Here is an 18,315-nt window from a genome sequence, read left to right as displayed (position 1 = left end):
GTTTTTTTTTGTTTTTTTTATTGGATTATGTTGTTGCCATTACAATTTATACTAGTAACATGTGTTTGTGTTGGTTCTTCAAAATTACGTTGGCTTTTTTTTCTTTGTTATCTAATATTATTTTAAAACGCACAACTTGTATTGAACTTATATGTACTAACTCACATAACATGATTATTTTCAGGGGTGTAGTACATTATTTAGTGTATTTAAATGAGACTGCACTCTTGTATACCTAATACCTATGTAAGAATTAGAAAGTTTTATTCGGAAATTCACAAAAACTGTAGAGGAAAATATTGAAATCATTTGGTTCAGATTTCTGTAGCAATTTTGGAAAACTACGAAGCACTTTTATTTAAAAAAGACTTGTAAGTCTTTAGCCTCTCCACATCTTTCAACATGTCACTATTCAACGTTCATTATCAATCAAGGTATTTGATTGGCCGACAGCTGACCAATGACGAGAGGCGGCTTGTATAAAAAAAACCAACAATAAAATAAGAATAAATATACCATTACTAGTGAGGTACAGGCGAAATATTAATAGCTGTAACCACTCAAGAGTGACCTTTTGATACTATGTTGACATTATAGCACCAACTAGAAATGAATAGTTCTTCAAATAATGGTCAATGAGTTATTATTAACGATACTACTTACACAACGAGCAAAAAGTATTTCTTGAACTTGTTTGTAGAATTAACGGTTAAAATAAATCGCGAAAAATATATGTTATGGTCGTATGTACATTGTAGGTATACCTAGAACATACAAAAACATATTTACCTAGGGAAACCTACGCTCTAAATCATGGGATACCAAAAAAACGATCTTTTTAACTTATTTATTTAAAAAGTGTCAGACAGTAAAACAAATAAAAACATTTACAAATCTTAGAAATTAATTTTAGTAAAACAGTCATTACACCAACACGGGGTCACGTTAATTGAATAAATTAATATTTAACGTTAATTTACTAGAAATACTGACATTGAAAAACAAAGATAAATAATAAATGCTTTGTGTAAGTTTATGTAAGATTTCATAATTATAAATAAATTGATGATAAAACCTTGATAGAGAGTTGATGTTTTTTTTTACAAACACAATTCTATTTACAATGTAGTTGTAGTAGACGACTATGTAATGAATTTACAATAAATAATATTAGATGGTATGCATAAATATATCATGCTTATTTCATGATTAAAGATGGTAAAGTTTTACATATTATATACCTACCTATAACATATATAACATAAACATAAGAAATATAATAATATGCCTTTCAGTTGATTAAAATTGATCACAATACAACGATTTACACGATTAGGTATTGGTAATACCTCTCTTGTCTATAATAAGTTATCTAAATAAGTACGTGCGACTAAGATTATGTAGGTATTTAATTCATTTATTGCTTGGATTACATTCAAAATAAGCAAGTTTAGGTGTTTCCAAAATTCCCACAAAACTTGCAAAGCGAACTGCTAAAAGTGCACTTTTACACCTCTGCCTTCCAGCTAGATTATTCTGTAAGGAATTCATCATTGGTTTATCGTTGAATCCATCAACCAAAGTCAAAATGAATATCAGTCAACGATGAGACCACGATAATATATATTTCAGAATAGCCTAGCTGTACATGCTTGAGTAATTGTTTGAGTATAAACATATTAAAAGTAAAACTAGAGGCAATTTAGGTGCGGCTTTTTAAGTTCTACCAGCTTTGGCTTTATACAGGGCATCTCAAAAGGTATCCTGTATGAATAGTATCTACAACAATTTAAATTTCATCATAACTGTGAACAGTTCACACCAAAGTTCGCGAAGACCATCTGAAAAAAAAAAATTAATTAGAACAAAGTCCTATGTTGATTAAATCATTATATAAAAGATCTTATCTCCACATCAAGTTTAGTCAATTATTATGATGTTATCTGTCAACAAAAGTATGAACAAATTAAATATTGGAATATTTGCGAGTCGTTTTTGTTTGTTCGTGTCGCGAAATATTCGAACACCGCGCTTTCGTTCTAAGAAGAGAAGAAAAACGGTAATTAAAATCAGACCGACATATTTTGGCTTTATAAATATTCAACGAATTAATACTTGGACTTTGATGGGCTGTCTCGGTGGGATGTTATTTAAATCATTTGGTTTTATAATGCTGTTACTAAGCGCTATATTTTCCACTTAGGGTGAATAATTTATTATATCAAAGTTCAATTCCAATCAGCCCTCTTGGCCTATTATATTGCACCATTTTTTCAGGGTTAGCAAAAATAACCCTCAATATTCTGTCCCAGTCTTCTGTCATCTAACATTTGCGAACTTGCTAAGTGTCCAGAAGACCTAGCACGGGGCGCAAGACGTGGCATAAAGCGTGGTTTGCGATGTGTGTGAGTACACAGTACCTACACACATCGCGAGCGAGTGCGACGATTTTTTTGTCACATCTTGACCTGCGTGTCTCTCGTCCCGTGCTACGCCTTCTGGACATTTAGCAAGTAGGCCATTGTTAGATAATTTATTACTTCTATGCTTATCTATCTAGCAGTCACCTGTCTGTCACTTCCTCGCGCCCGTGCTCAGGTCCTGTAGTTCGCTGGAGTCGTCGCTAGAGGCGCCGGCGTGCCCGTTGTTGGCGGCCGCCATCGCCATCGACAGCGGGATCGTGATGAACTGTTGGCCCATAGATGGCGCTGATGATGAGGATGGCGCTGCGGAGATGTGAGGGGATGAGGTTAGTGTCTTGATGGAAAGGAAATCGTCGTGAAAAAAGTGTATCGCGAATTCATTTTAAGAACAATAATCGGATCAGATTGTTTTCCTTGTTTATTTTCACATTAACATGGTAAGTTGATATTTTTACAGCCTGAAGAGACCAGCCATACCCATAAGTATATGAGTAAGTAATATATTAATTTTCAATATATTGAATTTCAACTCGATATCTCCACGTTTTCCCTGGATAAAGGGTAAGTATAGACAGACAGATAGACTGACAACGTAAGTTTTAAACTTTTGATAAGAACCCTGGAAAGCTTTAAAGCATGCCTATAGGCGCTGTCGTCTGAAATGAATGAAAACAAATGTTTTATTAATTCCTATAAAATTATAAAAGCCTCTTACCACCATCCTGCCCCTGCCCTGCTAGCCCCAGTATGAAGCTGTGTGGCAAGCCCATGGCATAGCCCAGGTTAGACCCGAGACCGTCCAGCCCCACTTGCGCTAAGACCCCCGGGTGGTACAGCATTGCTCCGCCGGGGAGGTCAATCTTTGGCATCATTTTGGTCATGGGTCCGCTGGATTTGCTACTGTCTGCTTCTTGCGGTATTGATGATGTTGAGGCTTGGGGTTCCCTGGAATTTAGAGAAGGTTTTTATGATCAATTTTATTATTATTTCTTACTTAGGTAAGTATTTGATACATTCATTTTTGCTACGACAACTTTTGTATAATTTATACAGGATGTTAAAAAGGATAAGTTGTTCAGAATGACCCTTCGAGTCACCCCCCTTTCGGCTTAGTATACCTTTGTTAGCAACAACTACAAGACCTAGCACGGGGCAAGACGCGCATCCCAAGACGTGACAAAAGTTGAGGGCTTGAGGTTCGTTTGCGTTACACTTACATCTCGCGGCTTAGAGAGAGCGATTGCGACGATTTTTTTTGTCTCGTCTTGGCATGCGCATCTTGTGACCCGTGCTAGGCCTTCTATAGAAGGTCATCATCATCACGACCCATCACGTCCCCACTGCTGGGGCACGGGTCTCCTTTTAATAAAAGAAGGGTTTTAGGCCTAGTCCAACACGCTGGCCTAGTGCGGGTTGGTGGACCCCAACACAAGCAAGCTTGTGCTGAGAGAATTGTCGGGTAAGTGGGCAACCCGACTGTCAGATGTTTTCAAGCCGCCCGAAGGCCTCTGACTAGGCTTAACGACTGCTGCCGAAGCAGCAACCGGGACCCACGGCTTAACGTGCCGTCCGAAGCACAGAAGCATCCAGAAAAGCACCACTTGAAATTGGTCACCCATCCAATGGCTGACCGTGTCAGTTGTTGCTTAACCTCAGCGATCAGTTAGGTACGATCACTGAGGCCCGTTCGATTACGGACGCTTCGCTTTGTGGTCATGATCTATATATATATGTGGTACCTGTGTTCATCGGGGCTCCTGCTGAGCGCCCAGTCCCGGTGCTTGTCGGCGGGGGACTCGGGCTCGCTGCCGCTCTCGTCGCCGCTGTCGCCGGATGAGGCTGGCTCGTCCTGGGGAGAGGATATTGAAGTTATAGGGGATAGTGTGGCTTTTGATTTTGAAACAGGCGGACAGAGGGACAACAAAGTGATCCTATAACGGTTCCCTTTTTCCTTTAGACGTACGTAACCCCCAAAAAAACGCGATGTGATAGTTATGATACTTTGGGTGGCTTAACTACTATCGCTCGTGACTCTTTAAATTACGGGTGTAAGATAAATTTATAATATAATGAGCTTTGGTATATTTATTTAATCGGTGTATAGAAAATAAACTCTTACGTATAAATTAAGTAACTATTATTATATTTTGCTTATCAACTAGGTCCCAATTTATATCGTTACAATTACATCATAATTTAATAAGTAGGTACCTTTTTTGTTACATAAACATAATTTAAAATAAGTTCCCAAATTGTTACGTTTATTGAGTCCCCCACTGTACCTATAGTCGTAGAAAATCGACTGAAAACGGTGGTTCATGTAATGTATGATTAGTTCTCAATAACAGAGGCAGCGTTCACACTCGCTCGCAGATATTTCACACCTATCACGTATTTCCTACTAGAGCTCGATATAGGCTGGATCGGTAGGGATGTGGTAAAACGGTCATTTGATTCCAAGATTACGCTGACGGATATTATGAGTTTTTGTTTGCAATCTGGATGGTGATAATCTTACTTACAATTATGATGATATCTGCATTTTTTAGGGTTCCGTAGCCAAAATGGCAAAAACGGAACCCTTATAGTTTCGTCATGTCCGTCTGTCCGTCTGTCCGTCTGTCCGTCTGTCACAGCCGATTTACTCGGAAACTATAAGTACTACAGTGATGAAATTTGATGGGAATATGTGTTGTATGAACCGCTACAAAAATATGACACTAAATAGTAAAAAAAAGAATTGGGGGTGGGGCCCCCCATACATGTAACTGAGGGATGAATTTTTTTTTTTCGATGTACATACCCGTGTGGGGTATCAATGGAAAGGTCTTTTAAAATGATATAAAGTTTTCTAAAAAACATTTTTCTTAAAGTGAACGGTTTTTGAGATATCAGCTCTCAAAGTCGTAAAAAGTATGTCCCCCCCCCTCTATTTTTATAACTACGGGGTATAAAATTCTAAAAAAAATAGAGGTGATGCATGCTAATTAACTCTTTCAACGATTTTTAGTTTGATCAAAGTATCTCTTATAGTTTTTGAGATAGGTTGATTTAAGCTACGGAACCCTTTGTGCGGTTTTTTGTTTTAGTCATTCCAAATCAGTAACGAAATAAAAACTAAAATTTATAATTATAAGCAGAACCAATTTTAATACCTTTTACCAATTTTAGTCCTTGACAGAAATATTATTAATGATATACCTAAGTAATATTGAATCAAAGTAAGAATAATAAATATTAAACGATCCACTCATTTTAAAAGCTGTTAGAATTACACAATAAATAAGCCAAACCGCCCTATTTTAAACAAAAACAAAACGAATAATCCATATCAAAAACTACTTCGGATATTCGAAACTACCTTTCCAGGGGCATCCCGCAGCCCTAACTCCCGTGAGAAAGCCCGGGGGTGCCCCGACTGCTGCGAGGGACGAATTTGAACAATTTCCACTCAATATCTGAAACCCGGCTGCTTTGAACAGATATCGGGACTGTAGACTAGCGGTTAAGACGTCGCGGTTCAGACGCTGGCGTTGGTAAACGTTTGTTTGTACTGCAGAAAAAAATCGCGGAAAAATCCTATTCGATCGAGGTTCTGGTTAGCAATGACGCTATGGAATCAATGAATAAGAATGATAAGGTAATGAACATGTAGGGACGACACGATATAGTTCAGCTTACTGTGCACCTTAGTAATCTAAGTCAGTCTCGGGTTGGCCGGGTTGTGAGTGGTCGCATACCAAATAACTTTTAACCATATTTCAAGTGCTAAATAAATATATAGTTACGTGGACTTATAATCTATTATTCGCAACCCAATCCCCGAGTCTCAACATTGGTGACCCGACGATTGAAGTGAACCGCGATCGATAAAGTGCAATCATGAACCCTTCTCCGTCACTTCCGGCCGGTGAAAACGCTTTGGCGCAGATCACGGTGTCCAGCAGGATACCGGACTTCTGGAAGGAGTCCCCACGCCTGTGGTTTGCCCAATTCGAGGCGGTGGTGGCCAATCAGAAGCTGGCCGACGAATCACGCTATAACTTAGTGATAGCAAAGCTAAGCCGCGAGCACGTCGAGCAGGTCAGTGATATTGTATTAACACCTCCTGACACAAAGAAATACGAAGCGCTTAAAACTCGACTTCTCGTTGTTTATGAGGAGTCTGAAGTTCGACAGGTCCAGAAGCTGCTGAAGGAACTGGAGCTAGGCGACCAGAAACCCTCCCAACTACTCAGGAGGATGCGAGACCTGGCAAAGAAAAAATTCAATGATGAAACATTAAATATGCTGTGGATGGGGCATCTACCATCAGCAGTACAGGCAATTCTGACGGTGAGTGAAGTGAAAGATCTAGAGAAACTGGCTGGCATGGCAGATAAGGTAGTCGAAACGACCCGATTTGCTGAGATCCAGGAGCTGTCATGTATGCGGAGCAGTGCCGTACCCAGTTCATCAGCCACGCAGGCTACCCTCGTTGAGCAGATAGCTCAGCTCACGCGGCGCTTGGACAACATGGAGACGTCGAGGTCAAGAGGCAGGTCAGTTGGTCGTAACGGATGGAAGAGTCATCGCTCTGCGTCACGAAGTCGCGACCGGTCTGAACGCGTAAGGAGAGGAGACCCTAACTGGATGTGCTTCTACCACTTCCGGTACAAAGGAAAGGCCAACAAGTGCATTCAGCCTTGCGCATGGCAGAAGCAGCAGGAGTCAGAAGCAGGAAAAAACTAGATTCGGTGCAGCCAGAGGCGAGCAGCTGTACCGGTATAATCAGCAAACGCCTGTGTATTAGAGATAAAAAAAGTGGACTAAAATTTTTGGTGGATACCGGTGCTAATGTATCTGTGTTACCTGTGTCGAAGTATAACCATTTCGCGAGTGATTGTAGTGAATATAAGCTATATGCAGCAAATGGTAGTGTGATAAAGACATTCGGTACAAAAACAATGATATTGGACTTTTGTTTACGTCGACCGTATAAATGGACATTTATTATAGCGGAGGTAACGCAACCAATATTAGGAGCAGATTTCTTGGCTCACCACGGTTTGATTGTGGATTTATCTTCCTCTAGGTTAATTGATGATTTGACAAAATTGAAATCTATTGCCAGTATAGTGGAGGTGGATCAACCCACCGTGACAACAGTGGAGGATACGCACCCATTTCATGATTTGTTATGTAAGTACGTAAATATTACTAAACCTGCATCGTATAAGGAAGTACCTACACACGGTGTTTTTCACCACATCGAAACAACTGGACCTCCAGTATACGCTCGAGCTAGACCGTTACCACCATCTAGATATAAGAAAGTACAAGAGGAGTTTCGTTTTATGCAGGAAACAGGTATATGTAGGCCTTCAAAGAGCCCTTGGGCCAGTCCACTTCATGTGGTACCCAAGAAAAATGGGGAGTTACGTCCATGTGGGGATTATAGGAAACTAAACTCTATTACCAAGCCGGACAGATACCCGATACCTCGTTTATCTGACTTTACGTACATACTAACGGGTAAGAAAGTATTTTCTAAGATTGATATAAATAGGGCTTATCACTGTATTAGCACTGCACCAGAAGATATAGAGAAAACTGCAATAATCACGCCGTTTGGTTTGTTTGAATTCCCGCGCATGACGTTTGGGTTGCGTAACGCCGCGCAAACGTTCCAGCGATTCATGCACCATACTGTTTTTCAGGATCTGGACGTTGATTGTAAAAATAGTATCTTTTCCTATATCGATGACGTCATTTTAGCATCGCCTGACGAAGCTACACATCGTAAGCATCTAGAGTCATTATTTAAGCAGTTCGAAAGGTATAATCTTACTATAAATATGACAAAATGTGTGTTTGGAAAGGCAGAGATAGATTTTTTAGGCTATCATGTCACATCAGATGGGATTCGTCCACTGGATGATAAAGTTAAAGCCGTTAACGAATTTCCGCGGCCCAACAACATCGATGAATTGCGACGATTTTTGGGCATGGTTAATTTTTATAGGTCTCATATACCAAATGCAGTTTCATCTCAATCGATACTTACTAGTTTCATTCATGGCTCTAAAAAGAAGGACAAAACACCTATTGCTTGGACGCCAGACGCTGAGCTAGCATTTGAGGAATGTAAGGCGAGCTTGTGCGATGCGGTCATGCTGTCTCACCCGGTAGCGGATGCACCGCTCGCACTTATGACCGACTCTTCGGACACCTGCGTGGGTGCAGTGTTGCAACAACGTGTTGATAACGCTTGGTTACCTTTAGGTTACTTCTCAAAAAGTTTGTCTAAGACGGAACGGAAGTATAGCACGTATGATAGAGAGTTGTTAGGTATCTACTTAGCCATTCGTCATTTTCGGAATATGGTCGAGGGACGAATGCTGACAGTTTATACAGATCATAAACCTATTACGTTCGCGTTTAGTAAAATAAATAGCGAGAAAGAGTTACCTAGACGTACACGTCACCTAATGTTTATCAGTGAGTTCACCACAGATATCAGACATGTGAGTGGGCAAGACAATGTTGTTGCGGACACGTTATCACGCGTCGCAACTATTAGCTGTCCCACGGTTATAGACTACGAGGAACTCGCTAGGGAACAACAACAAGATACCTATATCTTACAAGTGTTGAATTCTGATGACACTGACGTTGCAGTTAAAAAAATAATACTACCTGGTAGTAGTTCATTTATTTTTTGCAATATTAGTAATGACAGAATTAGACCGTACTTACCTGAGAAGTTTCGACGTATAACTTTTGATACAGTACATAATTTAAGTCACCCTGGAACCAGGACTACACGAAAATTGGTACAAGATCGTTTTTATTGGCCAAGTATGAATCGCGATGTTAGTCAATGGACTAAGACATGTATTCAATGTCAGCGATCAAAGGTCAACCGACATACGATGTCAGCTTTGGGATCGTTTCCCCAGTGTGACAGATTCGAACACATTCACGTAGATTTAGTAGGACCTCTACCGATTTCACAAGATGGGTTCAGATATTGTCTTACTATAATAGATAGAGGAACGCGGTGGCCAGAATGTTTTCCTACAAAAGATATAACTGCTGAAACTGTTGCACGAGTTATTCATGATAACTGGGTATGTAGATTTGGCAGCCCTAGGTTCCTGACTTCCGACCAGGGCCGGCAATTTGAAAGCAATTTATTCAGTGAACTTATGAAATTATTAGGCATAAAAAAACTACGTACAACACCCTACCACCCACAGAGCAACGGGGCGGTAGAGCGCTGGCACAGATCGCTTAAAGCTGCGTTGACTGCTCGCTTATGTAATGCACCATCATCATGGGTGTCGGAATTACCTACGGTGTTACTAGGGCTTAGGACAGCGGTGAGGAGCGATAACGGGATAAGCGCAGCGGAATTGACTTACGGAACTACTTTGCGTTTACCTGCAGATTATTATGATACTAAGTCGAACTTAAATATTGATAGCAGTAATGAGTACGTATGGAAATTAAGAGATAATATAAGGAAATTTCGTTCTATGGCAATTAGGGAAAATAAAAATGGTAATATATTTATACATCCTGATTTAGAGACTTGCAGTCACGTTTTTATACGAAACGACGCTGTTCGTAGGCCTTTACAGCCTACGTACGATGGTCCTTTTCGTGTGTTGGATAGAAATAGGAAGGTATATTACATTCAAATGTCAAATAGAAAAGTTCATATTTCTATAGACCGTTTAAAACCAGCATATTGCTTGAGTGAACGTAACGACGAATCTTCAACGACGGACACTGAGGTTCCTAATCACGATTCTCCTGTCACTTGTACCACGCGCAGTGGAAGAGTAACAAGAGTACCTATACGATTCAGGTGAAGTTATTTAGGTACTTATTGTAGGTATTTTTTTAGGTACTTTTTTTTTGTAGATGATAAGTATGTCAACTAAATTTAATTAATATAAGTAATAAGAATACCTTGTATTTGTATTTCATATTTGTATTTTTGATGATATTCGATTATATTGTTATAACATGCACTATCTTACTAAGAATTTTAGTTTTATTATTTCGTCCAGTGAAAGCTACGATAATATTAAGCGACGCGATATACCTTTAATTTAGTTAACAATCAATGTAACAGCTAGCATAGCTACGTATCGCTTAGTAGTATGATAGCACCTTTACAGTTAGAATAAGTAGGTTGCGTATAAGCATTAATACACTTTATATACATAAGTCTTTGCAAATATTTTTATTGTATCACGGATTGATTACTCGCAGTACTTATTGTCCAAATTAACAATACCTATACAATGGGTAAATCATACAGCAAGTCAGAGGAAATTATCATCGCCCAAAATGGCGCGAATAATGCTAGTAATAGCTCATTAGAGCAGAAGATAGAAGTATATGGCACAGTGGTGGCAAGTTTTCTTGTATTGTTTTTATTATGTGCTACGTGTCTCTTGTGCAAAAAGTGTAAAAAAGGAGTGAAAACCTGGGCTCGAAAGGAGTTCATTACTGCAATTTCATTAGATCAATTGGACAAAACTGCTAGGCAACAAACAGCTGCCAACGCGCAGTACGCATGAACAGTGTATCTACATCCTTATCTAATGTTACTGTTTCTTCTTACTTAGTATTATATGTGTTTGTAACTTGATCTTCATGTTAATGTATTTACATGTCTTGTATGTGTGCGACCACGACGGCAACCTGTGTGTTTAAAATTTATTAGTAGGTATTACAGATCATTTGTAACTTTGTTCCAAAATGTTTGACATATTTTTTTCAAAAAAGGGGAGGAATGATGTAGGGACGACACGATATAGTTCAGCTTACTGTGCACCTTAGTAATCTAAGTCAGTCTCGGGTTGGCCGGGTTGTGAGTGGTCGCATACCAAATAACTTTTAACCATATTTCAAGTGCTAAATAAATATATAGTTACGTGGACTTATAATCTATTATTCGCAACCCAATCCCCGAGTCTCAACAAACATAATACAGCACATACTCGTACATAGGTTCATATCAGTTAAAAGTTTAGATGAAAAAGTTTCATAATGTGTATCTAAATTGCTTTCGTTTCCGCCCTGAAAACAAATGGTTAAAGTTTTCCCAATAGGCCACCCCTCTTCGATCGGGGGTCTTATCAAAAACCTTATTTAGCTTAATTTGATTTTTATGCGACAACCCGACAGTCCAGTTGGTCAGAGTGCAGACTGTAGTGTTAAAGGTCCGGGTTCGAATTCCGGCATCGAATTCGGAAGAAAAGTATTTATACAGACAGATATTTTCTGTGGATCTTGAATGTTAAGTGTGTTGTTTGTGTCATGTTCTTCTCCATAGATAAGTAATATATCCCTGTATTGATCCCGAGACTGTAAAAAAGGGTTCTGGATCTTTCTACCTTTGCTTTGTTAAGCAAAGTTTGTGTTTGTCTTTGTCATCAGAAAGCAACGTTTCTTCAAACGGCAGAGTACTGCCATTATTTCACATAGCAGATTGACCATCGTTAGAATTTCAACTCAATGTGATCGCAATAGATATTAAAATGACAAGAAGGGCCCGCATCTCGTTTTGTTCTTAAACTGAAGGGTAGAGGATGATTAAAAAGGCATTTCTCAAACTTTGATACGCGGAACAAAAGCTTACGAAAGGACATAAAAGTTTAATTACGATCGAAGTTGAGTCGGATTGTGAAAATAATTGTTTTTCGCAACAGAGCACAATCGAACCCGTGCAGTGGCGTGCGGGTAATTAGAAACAGGGGGGTTACTCTATACTGACGAAAAACGAACGAACGAGGGCTTTCGTGCAATCGGCACGTTTAGTACAACAAGATAGAGTCGTGGCTCATGCAGTAGCGTTGCAATCTTAGTATTTCGTATTAATTACAATGACCACCGAAGGTAGGCGCTTAAAATTTTACAGATTTAACGTACGACGTGAAAAGCGTACATACATAACTGAATCATTTAGAAACCAAAAAACTTTTTCTCGGTGCAATTAATGACTCTATACTATTATCGGACAACTGACATATCAACACTGATACATAGAGATTATATTATAGTATATCATTCTCCACTCGGGGAGGTTTCATTCGTGCATCAACCATTCTAAAACAACTTTCATAGATACTCGTAGATAATTATGGCGATGAAAATTGCACCCTATAACTCAACCAACTATTATATTTTTCAGACGAAACTACATTCAGTGACTAAAATACTTAAATAAATTATCTTATCATACCATCACACAATGCAAGAAGAAATACCACTAATAAATGGCACTAATAAGCTAAGGGGCAGTATTAGCGATATCTGTAAGGTAATTAGTGGCAATCTGTGGCAAACATCGACTGGGTTCAATTGTTAATAAACAGAAACGATGATTTGGTGTATCTGCGGGCTGCGTGTGCGCAGATCAGATCGCGGCCATTGTTTGTGGGGCGCTATGTGGATATTACTCGTTTGGTTATGGAAATTAATTGAAAATTCGTACCCAAAATCTATTTTACAGTTGTTAAAACGTTATAATACCAGTACGTATATTCTGTTTTTTAATTGCAGATACTAAATTGACGGATTCTGAACGGTTCATCAACAATCGATTGTCCCGCCAATAGAAGGATACGTTACTTAATCGCGGGACAATCGATCCGTTCAGAATCTGTGAATTTAGTATCTGAGATAAAAAGACATACAGTTAATTATCTTTACAAAGAGAAGGTACCTCCTTGATATCTGTAATACTGAATGCGCGGCTTGATTTATTATGGCCGGTTTTCCAACCACCCGAATACACCAGTTTTTAGCAGAGCCAGATTTCAGAGTCAAATTACCCGCCTAAAGCCAACCACGACCTAGTAGCGAAAACTCTTTGATATGCAAAAAAGTTTTTTCTTTTTTATTCCAGCCAGCTTTTTTAATTCTAGCCAGTCTATGGTCGTATCCATTCAGCCAGCACGAGCGTGGGCTGAGCGCCGGAGGGCCTAAATAATAATAATGGTTAGTACAATGCTACATGCACTAACTAACTACCGTTTAGCTACTCTCTGGACATCTGATAGAGCGGCAGTGAGTGTTTTGAGGAAGCGTTTGAGTTGTTCTATGCGACTGCAGTTTTTAGACGATTCATTAAACCTGATTTAATGAATCGTCTAAAAAACCTACTGTTTCCACAAAACTTAGTAATTAAAGGACTAAGGTGCTCTACGTACTCGCGTTTCACAATGAATAATGTAGAGAGTTACATTCAGCATGGAGGGGATCTAAAGTTCGTTACGGTCTATTGACTAATGAAATATAAACAAAAGAAAACACAGTCATGTAGAGTCCAAATATTCAGAATATATGTACGATGTTCTCAAATAATTATGTTTTCCTTCATTATAAAAGCATGTGGATGGTATTTTTGCAAATATATCATATGAATATATTATTTTATATTGAGTATATAACAGTAGAGGTATACTTCTGTGAAACGTCCAAGCGCGTATTTTATGCAAGTATTAAGCAGGTGATAAATCAGTGAAAGAATTCCGGACAGGCGTTTGCGAAACCTGCGCCGTTTCACACCAAATTCAATGCACAGGTGCGAGCTGCTGGGGTTTGTGTCGCTTCGGTAACAAACTTCATAAAATTTACTATTTAAATATTTTTTTATGAATGCTAAGGAGTAATATTATTGCTTTTGTTTATGAAATATCTAGGATATCTCAATGCCTTACACAAAATACGAATCCATATATCTCGCCTACTCCCTAATAAACGCTCATCATCATTATCATCTTCTATCACCCACTGTTGGCTATAGGCCTCCTTATTTATACGCCAATTATTCCGGTCCTGTGCCGCTCTGGTCCACTGCTTCCCCGCAACTCTGCAGATGTCATCGGACCATATAGCAGGTGGTCTGCCAACACAACATCTCTGCGACCGTCTCTAGGCCATCATAAATGCTCAAAGTCAAATGTTTTTATTCATCGTATAAATATAACATTTTCTGAAACTACTCAAGCTACTATACTAGCTACTAGTAGATACTGTGCTAAATGCTATAGTGTCGAAGCGTACCCACACCCTGACACGAGACAATCGTCCGATCGTATCTGAGATCGCGTCGGATACCGCCCGGCGGCGGCGGCGGCGGCGGCGGCGGCGGCGGCGGCGGCGGCGGCGGCGGCGGCGCGACTGAACCGCTAATAAGTGCCTGTCTGGATGGAACTCACCTATTTATTTATGTATTTGGAGTTTTTGGGAAGTTAAATATGTAGGTACCTACCTAGGTTGTGGAATTTGACTATTGTATATGAGTTGTTAACCAGGTTTTAGGCCAGCGTGGTGTACTAGGCCTAAAACCCTACCTTCATTAGAAGGAAACCGTAAAAGACCGTAAATAAAAAAAAATACATATGTGAAGTTTTCGCGTGTTACTATGTAAACTTACCAAGTAATAAACAGTTCTTATCATAAATAAAAAAAATATAACCGAATTTAGAAACCCCTGAAATTTCTGACAAAATACGAAGCTAGTAAAATAAATCACATTGTATAAAAGATGGCTAAAATCTCTCTTGAACCTATGTACATATTCATTTCTCACAAAACCATAGTTTTTTTCGAGAGTACCTACATTTATTGCAAAGCTGAAGGCCCCACAGATACAGATTAAAGATACACAAGTCAAAATTGTTACACCCCTATTTGGGAACACATACTTAAATAAACCAAACTGTGTAGTTACTTAACTTAAGTTAAAAGTATAGTGCACACAGCCCGCGCACAATGTAAGGGACTTTCAATACACAATTTGATTCTATTTGCATTGTCACTCGGATGTGCTAAGAATAGAGGAAGAAGGTAAAATGTCAAGTGCTTTATAAAATTGATTTCTATTCTTTATAATAAGAGTATCTTGTGGACAAAGATGGTATAGTATGGCGTTAATGATGATGACTACAATGGACAAATTCACTCAAAAAGTGCCAAAAGTCTAGGTAGGTATGCTGTCTTATGCCTTGTGATACTTTATTTGCCAGGCATAGCTGATACTTAAACAATTTAAGTAAATATTATGAATTATTATTCTTTTATGTGTGTGTGTACAAATAAAGAATATTCTATCTATCTATCTATTATTTATCTATGACTAGAGAAAAACCCCAAGCATATGTCCTGCTACCCTACGACCACCGACACAAAAATTCTTAAACAGCATCGCTCCTCAAACATCTGTCAGATCCATACTTAAGTTACATCAGATTTGAGAGATAAGCGACACCACTTATTGGTTGTTAATTGTTAATTTGCGCTGATGGTACGATAGCTGCACTTTCCTCATGATGCCATATCCAAAGGCAAGCAATACTTACAAACCTTGGGCCCGGTCGGTCCTTAGCCCGTGCGCTAAGATGTGAATTATCGTTTCATTTTGTCCCCGCGTACATATTTACGATCGTATATTGTCCTCCGCGACTCTTGCTTTAGTAATTAAACGGTTTGTTTCGAGTTTGCAGATGGGATATGTTAAAAGTGGTTTTAAAGTAAGTATACTTGTATGTTGACGGTAATTGCGTTATTGGCGAAAACAGAGGTGAAAGGTTTTTGGTTGGTAAGAATAAAATTTTCTGTAAATATCGAGTCTTACAGGTTTACAATGAATATTGGGTTTCACACTTGGAAACTAGCTAATGTTTTGAATCAAACGATTTACCATTAATTCTTAGTTACTTTAAATAACTATCTATCTAGCCTTACCATTAAAGCTAGGCACACATGAATTAGATGTTTAGGGCTGTTAAATATGTAAGTACCCACTGGGTGAATCTGTCAAATACAGGATTTTAAGATTATTGAATTCCATCTCAGGTCAGACATTCTCAACCGAATTATACCCTGCTTGTACCGACAGCATATAAAATAAACCTTTAAAAACCCTTCTCCCATCCACCCATGCATCTACACACTTACCATACGACATGCGGGCAGCATTAAAAACACCAATCTGGTCCAATTCACACTTTACAAAACACGACCAGTTTGTATAAATTTTGACTTGACTCGGGACCAAAAAGACATGTCCCCAAGAATGCCCATTATACTCGGGGGAATGTATCAAGGTGATTTTGTATGGGAGCTTATTATGCACCCATTTACACTCTCGGTCCAGACGGGAGGGTCGACACATGCGCATGATACACATTTAAGGTGGCAATAGGCAGCCACGACTAGAGATTGCTACTGCAGTCGCGACATCGCTATTGGATCTTTATTACACTCGCGAGTTCAAAGTTCCACCCACAAAATTACTACACAGTAAAAGTCCAATTTTTAAACATCTATATGAAAGTTTTAATACAATATTGATATTTTTTGTTGGTAATATTCTAATGCGATATATGCGGTAATATAGCAGACGGCGTCATTAAGCTAAAAAGTAAGATGATTCTATAGTCACTGAAACTTTTTAATTTCTATGGTCGTTTTTACGAGCGACATATCGCTTACTGTCAAATCTCACAGTCATGTAGTTCACCGCCAATTGGCACCTTAACCCTCTCTCGATAGCAGATAACAAGGCTCTTGTTCCTGTCAATCTCGCTAAATGTTGGACAAAAGGTGCCGTGTCGTCGCTTGTTGGCGATATTCTGAATACGTATGCTGTTATTTAGATAAGCCTATGTTTTTCTGAACTGGCGATCGAAAATTGGGGTTGTTGTGAGTTTGGCGTGTGCTTCTGTGTGTTTGTTTGTAGTAATACTCTAAGGTATGTAGTGCTAGGACTGGGTTAGTGTTTGTCGTCGTGATAGAACTGGCTGAGGTAGGTAGACGTGATTGAAATATCCCGGAAAATGAGGATAATTAAATGAAGCCTTGTAAATGTTATAACGTCATTTATGATAACTTCCGGAGTTTTTAATATTAAATAGGTTGTGTATATAGATGTATAGAATAATTCTGATGTTTCTATACTTACACTACACGGATGGATGGAATATTGTTAAATTTACTGAACAAACGCAAAAAAGTACTTTGAAACAAGGGGCCGTCCATTAATCACGTGAGGCTCAAAGGGGGGGGGGAGGGGGTACAGAAAACCTCACCAAACATCACGAGGGGGGAGGAGGGGGTCTCGTTAGACATCACGTGTATTAATTTTTTTGTCAAAAATCACTAGGTAACCGAAATTTTGAACAGCGCAAAAATTTGAACGATTTGTAGTATACCTACATTTTATTGCAAATACACATAAATTCAATTCAAAACGCAATTTTCGTTATATTTTTTCTAGTCAAAAATAGCTTCCAAAAAATACACGTGATCCAGGGGGGGGAGGGGGGGGTTGGTCCCAAACCTCACCAAATATCACCAGGGGGGAGGGGGGGGGGGTCAAAAAATGAGAAAAACGACCTCACGTGATTAATGGACGGCCCCCAACCATTGATAATGATAATCAAGTCGCTTGCTTTTATTTTACGTTACCTTTCATCTACTGATAAAACCAAATCCTCTCCACCTGATAATTCCCCAGCAATCAATATAAATAAACTTTAATCATAGCCCTCAATCAACCTCAACAGCATCCTTCCCCATTGAAAAACAAAACACTTCTGCCGAAATCCTCGGCCTCAATCAGGCTGCGTTTCTGCCACAGATGTACGGTGACGAGATGGGTCTTTCTCTTTGATATTTAACTCGTTATGAGTTAGGACTCCCAAAATTAAATGTTGTTGCCAGTAAATTACTTCTGACTATATCTTCAATCCAAAGGTTGCCTGGAAGAAATCACCTTTAGTGTTAAGACCGCCTTTGGTACCTGCGTGTTAGAATAATAAAAAAGTTATACCTATGACCATCCTGTTTATCATAGTAATCCTGATCTATCAATTACCCAATA

The 18,315-nt window shown here is 38.9% G+C and overlaps 1 protein-coding gene across 1 annotated transcript in view; it reads right to left on the bottom strand.

Moving 5' to 3' along the window:
* Positions 1 to 1,327: 1,327 nt before the first annotated feature.
* LOC105389345 (serum response factor homolog) overlaps positions 1,328 to 18,315 on the bottom strand; it is a 217,102-nt gene continuing 200,114 nt past the window's right edge. Inside the window, exons 3-6 of the mRNA XM_048629369.1 lie at positions 4,163 to 4,272; positions 3,139 to 3,368; positions 2,568 to 2,726; positions 1,328 to 1,841 (exon numbers count right to left, since the gene is read on the bottom strand). Of these exons, the coding sequence (XP_048485326.1) occupies positions 2,575 to 2,726; positions 3,139 to 3,368; positions 4,163 to 4,272 (492 nt within the window). The 3' untranslated portion in view covers positions 1,328 to 1,841; positions 2,568 to 2,574. The remainder of the gene's footprint in view (positions 1,842 to 2,567; positions 2,727 to 3,138; positions 3,369 to 4,162; positions 4,273 to 18,315) is intronic.

This window comes from Plutella xylostella, chromosome 23 (genome assembly GCF_932276165.1).
Source record: "Plutella xylostella chromosome 23, ilPluXylo3.1, whole genome shotgun sequence".
Taxonomy (NCBI): domain Eukaryota; kingdom Metazoa; phylum Arthropoda; class Insecta; order Lepidoptera; family Plutellidae; genus Plutella; species Plutella xylostella.
This window is presented reverse-complemented; position numbering and strand designations above follow the sequence as displayed.